Source organism: Pan paniscus, chromosome 1 (genome assembly GCF_029289425.2).
Source record: "Pan paniscus chromosome 1, NHGRI_mPanPan1-v2.0_pri, whole genome shotgun sequence".
Classification (NCBI taxonomy): Eukaryota; Metazoa; Chordata; class Mammalia; order Primates; family Hominidae; genus Pan; species Pan paniscus.
In genome coordinates this window covers 35,029,709-35,042,640 of record NC_073249.2, presented here as the reverse complement: position 1 = coordinate 35,042,640, position 12,932 = coordinate 35,029,709, and the positions used below count along the sequence as shown (strand labels likewise).

Sequence of the window (12,932 nt, the reverse complement as noted above, 5' to 3'; positions counted from 1 at the left end):
CAACATCAACCTCCTAGGCTCAAGCAATCCTCCCACTTCAGCCTCCTGAGTAGCTGGAACTACAGATGCACAACACCACACCCGGCTAACTTTTAAAATTTTGTGTAGAGACGAGGTCTCACTCTGTTGCCCAGGCTGGTCTCAAACTCCTGAGCTCAAGTAATCCTCCAGCCTTGGCCTCTAAAAGTCTTAGCATTATGGGCATGAGCCACTGTGCCTAGCCTTGAGTCTTAAATGAGAACATTTTGAGTATTAAATGAGATTGCCTATGTGTGAATTCTCTGAGAATATATACGATGATATATACTATCATTAATGAAAGGAAATTAATACAGTGTCATGGGTACTTGAGCAGATCAGAGGCTGTCACAGTGTCCTCTCCCCTCACCTTCACCATGTCCATCCTCCTGGACTAGCCAGGACACATACGGCTGGAGCACCCCTGAGCTGTGGAGGCCATGGTGGCCTCAGCACATTCACTCTGCTCTGGGAGCTCTTAACCCAGGGCAAATGATGGCACCCAGGAAGTTTTCAAGGGCTAAGCAAGTGTTTAAAAGAAAATAATAAAAACTCAGCTGTATGCCTGACTTTGTAACCTTTGAACCTTAAAAAATAATTTAAGCTATTTCCAAGCTGTGTATAGTTATGACATGACACGTGCCATCAGTCACTCTTGTTCAACACCAACTAAGGAATGCACATCACAAACTTGCGACGTTGCCTGGGCTAGAGTGCAGTGGTGCAATCACAGTGGTGCAAAGGGACAAAGTCAAGTCCCTGCCTAATAAGAAAAGAAAAAAAAGGCATGTGAATCTTCGAACTATGAATCAAAATACAGAGCCTAGGTTATAAGCTTCTGACAGTAACAAGTAGGTCTCTGCCTAAATTATATTGCAAAGTGACCAGTATAAGATGTGACCTAGAGCCACCTAATAATGAACTTAATTTCATGTTTGATGAGGATTACTCTGCGGTTGGGCACTGAAGATAAAAGAATAGAGAGAATAAGGCTGTTCCCTCCCCTACCCACCAAAGGTTTTAGCCAGGAGGCAGGATCACACTGGTGTTCAGAGCACAGGCTCTGAGTAAGGCTTCATCTGCTGAATCTCAGCTCTACCACTTCTTGGCTGTGGGAAGTGGGCACATTACTTCATTTACTTATGACTCAGTTTCTCTTCTGTTATGTGAGGATACTGATATGGTCTTGGCTCTGTGTCTCCACCCAAATCTCATGTTGACTGGTAATCCCCAGTGTTGGGGGAGGGACCTGGTGGGAGGTGATTGGAACATGGGGGCAGATTTCCCTCTTGCTGTTCTTGTGACAGTGAATTCTCATGAGAGCCAGTTGTTTAGAAGTATGTTGCACTTCCCCCTTTGCTCTCTCTCTCTCCTGCTGCCATGTGAAGACGTGCTTAATTCCCCTTTATCCTTCCACCATGATTGTAAGTTTCCTGAGGCCTCCCAGCCATGCTTCCTGTACAGCCTGCAGAATTATGAGTCAACTAAACCTCTTTCCTTCATAAATTACCCAGTCTCAGGTAGTTCTTTATAGCAGTGTGAGAATGGACTAACACAGATACTAACAGGACTTAGCTCACAGTGTCACTGCAAAGGCTACTTGTGTTAATACTATCAGGCTCTTAGAATAGTGCATACACATGGTAAACACTAGACACAAGTTAGCTGTTACGATATTATTTTCAATGTTGTCACCATCACCACCTCCTCCACCACCACATCCTCCTCCTCCTCCTCTACCATCATCCCCATCTCAATTATCTGTAGGACTGAGCCTAAATGACAGTATATTGTCTGATATGGACAAGTCTGGGGACATGACAAAGAAAGTTCTCCTGGTCTTCAGTGAAAGGGTCCCAGCTGGCTTAAAGATTCATTCACTCCCACAGGCTCTGCTCTTAACTGCCCCCAAGCCAAGGAAGCACAAAGCAGTTGACAATTGCTCAACCTTGTCTAGAAGACATTTTCTCCTCCTCACTTTATGAAGGAGGTATAACTTACTCAGAAAAGCAGCAAGATCAAGACATCTGCCCTTTGGCTACTGAGATCCTGACCTTTTGTAATTAGCTGTAGCTGGAACAGACAGCTACATCCAAGGGACTGAGTGTCCTGCAGACCATAAAACGAGTGCTTTCTGAAAAACTCTACGCACCTTAAAAAGTCTCAGCTAACACTCGGTGACCAAAAGCACTGGGCCACAGGGAGGCTTCCCAGAGCAGCCTGGGACAGCTGTCCCCACTCCCCACTGCACAGCTACCAACCTCATTGTAAGTGTCTGCGTTTCATTGTTTCTGCTCAACTTTTCTGTGTTTAGAATGAGACTGAGAGGGACAAGTCCAGGAAAAAGAAAGGCCATTTCATTGACAGAATTAAAACTGCATGAATTACAGACTAAAATATAAAGTATGCTAAATCCAGAAGCTGTGGAAAGAAGGCAGGGGAGTTTGGACAGGAGAAAAATGGGTCCCACAATTTAATATATATTTGTTAAAATCTTTGCTTGAAACACAAAATAAACTAAACATGGTCTACTCTTCTCCTGAAATAGGGGCTTGGATCTTACTAGCCAGGCCTGAACAGTACCAGAACAAAAGGAGAGCATTTCTCCCCGCTAACCATCTACCAATAGCAACCATGGGAAATAGGACAGATAAGACTGGCTATATTTGTGCTAGGGGAAGAGAAGTGAAAAATATGAGTCATCTTGCTATCTTTGAATATCAATGGGAACAGAAGTTCTTTTTGGGTTGACCACGTCCCAGCAAAGAATGTTCTGGCATGCAGTTGGGCACTGAGGAAATCCGCTATGTTTGGACACACCATAGAGCATTTAACCACCCTGAGCCTTCACCAAGTCCACAGGAGGCCACACTGGCCAAATCCCTTACTCCAAACTGTTCCGGATTTGATATGCTTGTCTGTGCTCTGCCAGACCAGTAACATCTGGTGTTCAGTGAGCCCCCATGTCATTGCCTCACTGAGGCTCAGCCTTTGATGGGTCTCCAAAGAGCTCAGAACAGAATAGTCTTTCATGTCAGACAAGACAGAATGGCTTCTTGAGTTGAAAAGGGGAAGTGGGGAGCGGAGCACAGGGAATGGGGAAAGAAGTGGAGTGGCCAGGCTTACGCCTGTAATCCCATCAACTCAGGAGACCGAGGTGGAAGGACTACTTGAGCCTAGGAGTTTGAGGCCAGCCTGGGCAACATAGCAAAACCCTGTCTCAAAAAAAAGAAAAAAAGAAAAGAAAACAAGGGGGGAATTTGGTGACAAAAGTGATATGAAAGGAAGGAAAGGACGATTAGGTGGGGAAGGTGATGATGAGGCCCTCAAGCCATGCACACACTGATTCTACCTCATCTTATTTTGTCTTCCTAGCAATGGATGGATTGAGACTCAGTGGCAGGTTACTCATTGTTCTAGAGATTTCTAGAGACCTCTAGTAGTGACGGGAATAGAGAGGCAAACAATAAAAAAATCCTATGTGGGGCAAAATGGTAAAAACTCAGAGGGCAAGGACATTTCTGTTATGTAGTCTCAACTGATTCCATGATGAGCATTTCGCTCAAGCTTTGTTTTATGTTTTTCTAACATTAGGCTACAGTTGGGATTGCCCCTTTTCCAATTTTTAGCAGCACAAACACTCATTCCCATGGACAGGCTAGAAGATTCTCAAAATTATCTTTTCATAGGCAGAGAGTTTAATGTCTAAGCTTAGCATTTGTTGTTTTCCTGGATGATTCAATATGACAAACTTTATGTAGCAATATTTAATCTGATTTTCAAACGATTCATGCTATTGAATAAATAGGTATATTATCATATAAATTCCTCCACAGAGTGGCAACAAATCATTCTGTAATTTAAAAACTACCAAACCACAAGTTTCCTTTAATTTTTCAAGCCATATAATTTGAAAACTGAGTAAGAACCAAATCTTATTCAGCTTTTGGAGGCAGAGTGAAGACAGGAAATAACTCTGGACCCAGACACAGACCTTGCTTCTGGCTTCAGTACCACTGCGTAAGAGCCACATGGCACTAGACAAATCATGTAATTATTTCTGGGCCTCAGTTTCCTCTTCTGTGAAACAGGAAGAGTGACATGTTCATGGCTCCTCTACTTGGCTGATATGGCAGGCAAAAGCCCCTTAAAACTTCTAATGTCCCACGTAGCTAGAAGGTAGAACTATTCCTTAGCTTTTGACTGCTGTTTGTCTCACCTACACAAAATTGAAAGTCTCTCAGTGTAACTCCCTAATCCTACGGCAGCAAAGGAATGCCATGCACCTTGTGTGCACAGGCTCAGCAGCACCCCACTTCTGCAGGGAGAAGGGGTAGGGTGACCCGCCGATGCAAAGACGGGGATGTTTGCGTGCTCAAAGTATCTACTCTGCTCCGCTACACCACGCAACAACCAGACTAGACAAGCAAACAACCCGCCAAACCTCACTCTGAAGAATGAAAAACATTTTCCAAGTAGACACATTTTCACCTAGCATTTAGGCCAGAACACATCCTAGAAATGCAAGATGCATCGAAACTATATGGAGTCAAATAACTCACCATGGAAAATTACCCACAATAAAACCAGGTTATCTACAAAATGCCAAAGACTTCTGGAAGTAGATGCCGCCTAAGATCACATTTTCTAAGTGTTTTCTATTGCACACCCTCATTTCTCCTGTTTTATCTGGGTATGTACACGGAGCAGTGGGAGGGCAAAAAGATAAGGAGGGCTGTAAATGTCAGAGTCAAACTAGGAACCAGGAGCCTGGAAAACTCTGGTTGGGAGAGAGGAAATTAACCACTGAAAATGCAAGGGTGCAGGCAAAGGTTTGGCCAGGGTGTAGACTTGTCCCCAAGGTGGAGTATCCGGAGAGAAGCCCAGAATGACTCACTTCGTTATGCTCCAAGCAGTAGATCATCAGCTCAGAAAGAATGAGCACGCCGGTCCTTCCCACCCCAGCACTACAGTGGACCACGATGGGCGGGTGCCGGTTCTTGGTGCCTTCCAGCATGCTGTTGGTATGGCGACGGACCGACTGGATCTCCTCCAAGTAGGCTGCAGGACAAAATGCAAATTCTGTCACCAAAGTCCTCCATGGCTTCGCATGTAAGTTGGGGAGGGGGGAGCGGAAGAGAACTGATGGTGAATGTGTGTGTGTGTGTGTGTGTGTGTGTGTGTGTGTGTGTGTGTGTGTGTGTGTGTGTGTGTGTTTTAAGTGACAATAATTTATAGTTCTTACAAGACACTAATTATTTGGCTGGTACCCAATGTACAGTCCTGGATCCAGAAAGGCCCAGCTGGGAGTCAATTAGTTCATGGGAGAATTTGTTCTTTAAATTAAATAGTTCTTTTTTAAAAATTAAATTCTGTTTTCCCCTCTGCAAATCCCTAAGTCCCTCAAGCAGATGATTCTAGACATTACTTACAGCAATTCCTGCTATTAACAGACTGGGATCAGAACAACTGCTAAGTCCCCTTGAAACGCCCGCCTGTCAGAGCCAATTTCTGGTGGGGAGAGAGCATCCATCTGCCCCTTCTTCCTTCCCCTCACTGATGAGTGAATGTCAACTGAGGCTTGACTTCATTTTTGGGTTTTAAAGTAGACTTTGGGGAGTCTGCTTTTCAGCATGGATTCCACGGGGCTATGTGAGTAGCCCAAGATGAACCCCCTTTCTGGAGGCAACATGTGTGTGAGGTGGAGGGGGTCATGATACCCCCCATGCCTTCTAGCATCTGCTTGGCTCAGCAGGGCTGTGCAGGGAGGGGTGTGTTCATGACTCCAATTGGGCACAAAAGAAAAATCACAGGATTCCAAGCCTTAATGACTTTTTCACAACCATGACAAAAGAGAAAAGTATGGAAATGTAATCCTCAGACACTCCAAAAACCCCCAGAATGTAATTAATAATTTAGATTTTGTAGTAGCTCAGGACAGAAACAGGTTTAAAGGTTCTTGATACTCAGTGAACCTCATCCTAAGGCAAAAGTGTAAACCAGACTATAGGGGAAATGTTTACATTGTTGAAGAGAAAAAAGTAGGTTTGAACCATTCAAATAATTTCAAAGCACCTGTTTACAGACATATATAAATAATCCATACTTTCCTTTATAAACTTATCTAATTACAAAATAATCTGAAGTGGTTTACCAAAAAACCAAACTATTATTATCACTACTACTACTACTACGATGATGATGACTAGTAGTAGTTATTAGTACTAGTCATAGCAGTACTACTAGTAGTAGTAATGTACAATGAGATAGGACAAAATAAAAAAGAAAGAAGGGCTGGGCTCAGTGGCTCATGCCTATAATCCCAGCACTTTAGGAGGCTGAGGTGGGCGGATCACCTGAGGTCAGGAGTTTGAGACCAGCCTGACCAAGATGATGAAACCCTGTCTCTACTAAAAATACAAAAATCAATCGGATGTGGTGGCACGAGCCTGTAATCCCAGCTAGTAATTCCAGCTACTCAGGAGGCTGAGACAGGAGAATTGCTTAAAAACGGGAGGCGGAGGTTGCAGTGAGCCAAGATCCCGCCACTGCACCCCAGCCTGGGCACCAAGAGCAAAACTCCGTCTCAATTAAAAAAAGAAAAAGAAAAGGAGATGCCGTGAGATGCATAGAGGGAGTAGTTACTATTAGGTACCAATACAAGCTAGATATTGTGTGTGGAATCTTCTTTACAATTTTTCTGCGAGGGGGAAAAGACATTAGGCAACTGAGTATTCTATCTGACCAAAGGCAATATTTACATACAAGAGAGAAAGCTTTACTTGAGCTAAATTTAAGAAGAAAAATAAAAGGAATGTTGGGTAATACAGTAGATGCCACTTTCAAATAGAGCTTTTCATGTAATGGAGAGAAGGTGGATTCAAAGGATGTTTCCTCTATCAGTCATACTAATAAAGTTCCTTACGCTGTAACTCAATAAAGACTTCTGGCGGGCAGTAAACAATTTGGCTCAGGTACTCTGCATCCAGGTAATCTAATTTAAACATGGGCAAAAATCTTTTAAAACCTAGGAGAAACAGATTCAACATTTCTAATGCCCTGCACAGAATACGTGTATTGACTTTCCTAAAAGCATAATACATACATTTACATTCTTTAAAAATACTATGTATTGGCCGGGCGCGGTGGCTCACGTTTGTAATCCCAGCACTTTGGGAGGCCGATTCGGGCGGATCACGAGGTCAGGAGATGGAGACCCCGTCTCTACTAAAAATACAAAAAATTAGCCAGGCGTGGTGGTGGGCACCTGTAGTCCCAGCTACTCGGAGAGGCTGAGGCAGGAGAATGGCATGAACTCGGGAGGCGGAGCTTGCAGTGAGCCGAGATCTTGCCACTGTACTCCAGCCTGGGTGACAGAGTGAGACTCCCGTCTCAAAAAAAAAAAAAAAAAAACTACTATGTATTTTTCAGTAATTTAGACAGGCTTTCCTTAATTGGTTCTGATTTAAAAGACTATACTTTAAAGTGCCTTATAAGCTCACTCTTTCATCAGAGCTGTTAGCCAATCAACAAACTGATCTATTTATATTATTTCCCTTTTCTCCTTCTTGGAGAAAATTTTAATAAGTCAATTAGCACGTGATCAGGTGAAAGAAATACAATGAGCACTGTTAGGAGGAAAAGAAGTTCTGCAAAGGTCACTGCCCTTATTTCAAGCTACAGATAACAAGCCGTTTGACTTCAGGCAAATCACGAGTCCTCTCTGGATCTTACTCTAGATTCTCTGACTCCAATCATCCTTCTACTCTCTGCTTTCAGTGCCAAACCCCTCAAGTACCATCGTCACTTTCATGGAAATGAAATGCTTGTATTGCTGGATAAGTACACATCAGAATATTTATTGGAACTTGTAAATCAGTATTTTTAGGTCTTGAGAACCTGTTCTCTCCCTCTGTCATTCCCCTTTTCTCCCATTCTAAATGAATACCAAAATAAAATCAAAGTTTTGACATGATCCAACATCTGGATCATGGTCCCTCCATGGTGGTCACAGGTCTTCCACTAGCTGGAGAGTCAACAACAGAGCAGGCACAAGGCTACAGGGAGCATCTGGGGCTCCTTTCCAGGTGGGTGAGTAAAGAACGGGGTCTCCTGACAACCACAGGACAGTTAGATGAGCACGTGGAAAGCAAGAGGGAGAGCTGCAGCCACCGCTGAAAAGCAGAGGAGGGTATCAGATCTCATCTTTGGACGATGATGACTGGCCTGTCTTTCCCATTAGGCTCTGAGTACCTCGAAAGCGAAGACTGAACTCAGTGTCATCTCTGCATTCTCAGAGCCCGATCCAGTGCCTGGCATGTAGCGGATACATGCCCAATTTTGGGTCTTTCAAATAAAAATACTGCACATAATCTGGTGAATTAGTTTCTAATATAACCACATTCTAAAAGTACACATACACAGAAATTAATGAATTAGCCATTGAGCAAATTTCAGTTTCAAAAACTACAAGAGGGTTTCAATACTTCTTAGTGTCTTCATAAAAATATGAGAAAGTACGAGAAAGTACTGAGATGCTCAACTGTAGGGAAATATAGGTCTTGTGAGATGCAAACCTTCATGAAAACAATTTTTTTAATGTTATTCGTTTTTATTTATTTATTTATTTATTTATTTATTTATTTATTTTTGAGATGGAGTTTTGCTCTTGTTGCCCAGACTGAAGTGCAATGATGCAATCTCGGTTCACTCCGCCTCCCAGGTTCAAGCAATTTTCCTGCCTCAGCCTCCCCAGTAGCTGGGATTACAGACATGCGCCACCACACCTGGCTAATTTTGTATTTTTAGTAGAGATGGGGTTTCACCATGTTGGCCACGCTGGTCTCAAACGCCTCACCTCAGGTGATCCGCCCACCTCGGCCTCCCAAAGTGCTGGGATTATAGGTGTGAGCCACCATGCCCGGCCTATTTTTAAATTTTATTTCTCCTTTTTTTTAAAATGTGCTAAAGTGGGCACAACATAAAACTTAGCAGTTTAACCATTTTTAAGTACACAGTTCAGTGGCATTAAGCATAGTCATAGTTGTGCAACCATCACCATCATCCATGTCCAGTACTTTTTCCCTGTCCCAAACAGAAATGTTGCACCCATCAAATGTAATTCCTGGCTGGGCACAGTGGCTCACACCTGTAATCCCTGCAATTTGGGAGGCTGATGCGGGCAGATCACTTGAGACCAGGAGTTCAAGACTAGCCTGGCGAACATGGTGAAACCTCATCTCTACTAAAAATACAAAAATTAGCTAGATGTGGTGGCTGTGCCTATAGTCCCAGCTACTTGGGAGGTTGAGGCAGAAGAATTGCTTGAATCTGAGAGGCGGAGGTTGCAGTGAGCTGAGATTGTGCCACTGCACTCCAGCCTGGGTGACAGAGTGAGACTCCGCCTCAGAAAAAAATTTGTAATTTCCCAATCCCCCTTTGCCCCAGCCCCTGGTAACCTCTCACCTACTTTCTGTCTCTGACCTTGCCTATTCTAGGAACCTCATATAAGTGGAATCACACAGTTTTTGTCCTTTTGTGACTGGATTATTTCCACTCAGCATCATTCCTCAAAGTTCATCCTTGTTGTAACATGTGTCAGAATAGTTACTGATTAAATGAGTAGCTAAAGGTCTGAATCAAGGTAGAGCCAATATGTTGATCACAGTCTTAGCTTATGTGCATGAAAGGTAAACAGAATAAGTGACATGTATTATTATACTCTGTTCTACATAGTAAGAAAGGAATATATATTTCAATATTATAATACTTTTGCCACTTAAGAGAAAGCATCCTCTTTTTCATCTCCAACGGATGGATTATTGACACAGATCATAAAAGTCAGTCAGGTAGCAGACTGGGAAGAAAAACACTTACATAAAAATCCTTGGACATCCTCTGGACAGCCGTGATCTGGCCAGTCAGTATATTGTAAATGCCACACTGTCCTTTCTTGCCCAGACAAAAGGTGCTTGACCTTCAAGCCCGTGGTTGCATAGCAAACAGAATCCGTTCGAAACTTCGTGGTGACCTTGAACTTGCCATAGGTAGCTGAGCTGTGCTTTGAACCTAGTTTGGGCCAGTATCGGTGGCTTTTGGTTCGTCCACCCTCCTAAATCACATATAAAAGCAAAATTGGAAATAGGTCAAGGGAAGCTCTCATCCTTTTAATCCTAAGATATGAAGACAGAAGAAAATGCAAATAGCTTCTAAATTGCTAGTTCAGTAGCACTCTGCAGTGTCTACCACAGGGTAGATCCTATAAATGCTAGTTAAGACCAATAACACAATTTACAATGACAGTTACATCACTGGAAAATTTAAAAGATTCACAACCGAGGTGCAGTAGAGTGTTAGAGAGAAGTGCAAGTGCAAAGTCTAGAAGCAGGAACAAGCTTCGTGCATTCAAGAAACAAAGGTCGGCCGGGCGTGGCGGCTCACGCCTGTAATCCCAGCACTTTGGGAGGCCAAGGCGCGTGTATCACAAGGTCAGGAGATCGAGACCATCCTGGCTAACATGGTGAAACCCCATCTCTACTAAAAATACAAACAATTAGCAAGGCGCAGTGGCGGGTGCCTGTAGTCCTAGCTGCTGGGGAGGCTGAGGCAGGAGAATGGCGTGAACCCGGGAGGCGGAGCTTGCAGTGAGCCAAGATCATGCCACTGCACCCCAGCCTGGGCAACAGAGGGGAGATTCCATCTCAAAAAAAAAAAAGAAAAAAGAAAAAAGAAACAAAGGTCTTCGGGGTGGCTGGAGTGTGACATGTGAGGGGGCAGGCGATCAGAGAGGAGACTGGAAAGGCCTCACAGTCCATGGTGGAAAGTTTGGATTTCATCCCATGGGCACGGGAAGTCATTCAAAGGTTTTAAACAAGGCGGGAAGGGGTTCCAGCAATCGCTGTAGGTCACGTTACTCCTTTCAGATGTTCAGCGCAGAGCTCTTTCTGTTACAGCACACTGACTACCCATGCTGTCTTTATCTAGTGTCGATTTCACATTTGTTTCAGCCTGACCAATGCGTTTTAGTTCAATCTACAACTAGAACTGAGAACAGCTGCTTACATCACCATTCTTTCTCCCTTGATTTTATAAACTTTTCTGAGAATATGTATTCTCAACCATTTACACAAGGTCTATGTTTCAGCTTTGCACAGTTTTAAAATCTCTGGAGAAGGGGCGGAGTGTGGAGGAGGTGGTAGCTGAGGAGATTCAGGGCAAGGAGTAGGTGGTGAGAGAGAAGGAGCACTGAACACATACAGCTGCAGTGGTGACAGGCTCTGGGAACCCTGATGGCTGTTTACAGGAACATTAGAGTTCCTCTTGTAAAGCCCACTTGTAAAGCAACACATCTTTGCAGAATATGTAAATCACCTTGCCTGGCTTCATTTGGTTTAATTGAGTCTCCTTAAGTTGGAAGCATACCTTCCTCTTTTATTTACCAATCCTGTGAAAGCAGATTTACCTCGAATTTACATTTCTGCTGAGTGTCTAAATCAGTTATGGATTTTAAAAGACTATAAGTCCCCAGCTGTCCCACAGATTACTAGATGCTACTTTGTCTTGGCAAGGCTGGCTCCTTGTCACTCCGGTCTCACCTCCAATGCCACTCCCTCAGAGGGTCCTTGGCCACCCCCCTGATCTAAAGTAGACCCCAGTCACTCTCTTTCTTAACCCTTTTTCCATTTTTAAAAATTTTCTCCCTTGAATTTATGCTCCTATTAATAAGGTTTTTACTTCCAGCCTTCCAGCAAGTGTGCGACATGATACAGAGCCTGGAGCTCAGGGTTGCACATCGTGAAGCCACCCTTTAGTAGGAGTCCCCTAGCGTGAATGACAGTTTTGCAGCTGAAACCCACACAAAGAGGAGGAGGGATGAGGCAGGAGGACCTGTACTCACCCAGACCCACTCTGGACTGTAGTTTTCCATTTCTGCCACGGCACTTACTGCTATCTGCACTGATTTTATCTGTTCACTTTTGAATGTCCCTCCCACTAGGACATAAGCTCTATGGGGACAGGGATGGTGCCTGTCTCGTTTACCGTGTACTCCTGAAGTTAGCACAGATGGTACGCTGTGTTTAGGTGAATGAATGCCTTGCAATGGTGTGATCTGATAAGGTGATAAATCTATTCTAGAAGCTTTAAGGAGGATTCATTCTCTTTGTGGGAAGGTCAAACAGGTCAGCCCAGGGAAGTACAACTGGCTTTAAAGAGCCTGATGTCCCTTTCATTATTTTCTTCTAATGGACTGTGCTGAGAAGCAAATGCTCAACACAGTCAATGAAGGAAAATATGACTTTTTCCTCCCCAATTTTCTTTGTTCCTGACCCCTTTAACATAGCTAGGAAAGGCCACTGCAATACCATGGGTATTGGTAAACACACATGAAACTAGTCCCTTGAATGATTTCAAAACATAAATTGGAATTTAATGAAAGAAATAAAAGAAGGTGGTTAAAGAAATTTTGAGAATGTGACAAGAGAAGAAATACAACACTTCTCCCCGCAAAGACAGCAAGCTGAACACCGATTGGATTGACTGGCAGTGTAGGCTGGTTTTTTATAACATCACATAGAGTTCTCTAGTTACAGCAGAAAAACTATGTTTGGCTTGGCAAAAGAAGAAAAAGATATTTTTTCTTCCCCCAAAGAACAGAGGCCTCTCCAGGAACAACAGCTTCTGGTCTCTTTTCAGCTGATAAGGATGATGCCATGTGGAGCTGGGTGCCTGGAGTCGGGCGTCTATGTCGATTTGCCCAGAGCAGCCTGAGACTCCCAAATTCCAGTGGAAAGATCACTGTTTTCGTTTGGCACAGAAAGTCAGCAGGTTGAACTAAAGTCTGTCATTTTTGGGTTTTCTGTTGTTTTATTTTCAGTTTAGTGCATTACAATCCAAGGAAAAGAGTTAAAAGCCAG

General features: G+C 43.5%; 1 protein-coding gene across 3 annotated transcripts in view; it reads right to left on the bottom strand.

The window, feature by feature from the left end:
• Positions 1-12,932, bottom strand: part of PTPN14 (protein tyrosine phosphatase non-receptor type 14) — a 204,300-nt gene that overhangs the window by 10,921 nt on the left and 180,447 nt on the right. For all 3 annotated transcript variants that reach the window (XM_055108171.2, XM_063597171.1, XM_055108167.2), the window contains 2 exons: positions 9,895-10,129; positions 4,916-5,079 (listed from right to left, as the gene is read on the bottom strand). In XM_055108171.2, the coding sequence (XP_054964146.1) occupies positions 4,916-5,079; positions 9,895-10,129 (399 nt within the window). The remainder of the gene's footprint in view (positions 1-4,915; positions 5,080-9,894; positions 10,130-12,932) is intronic.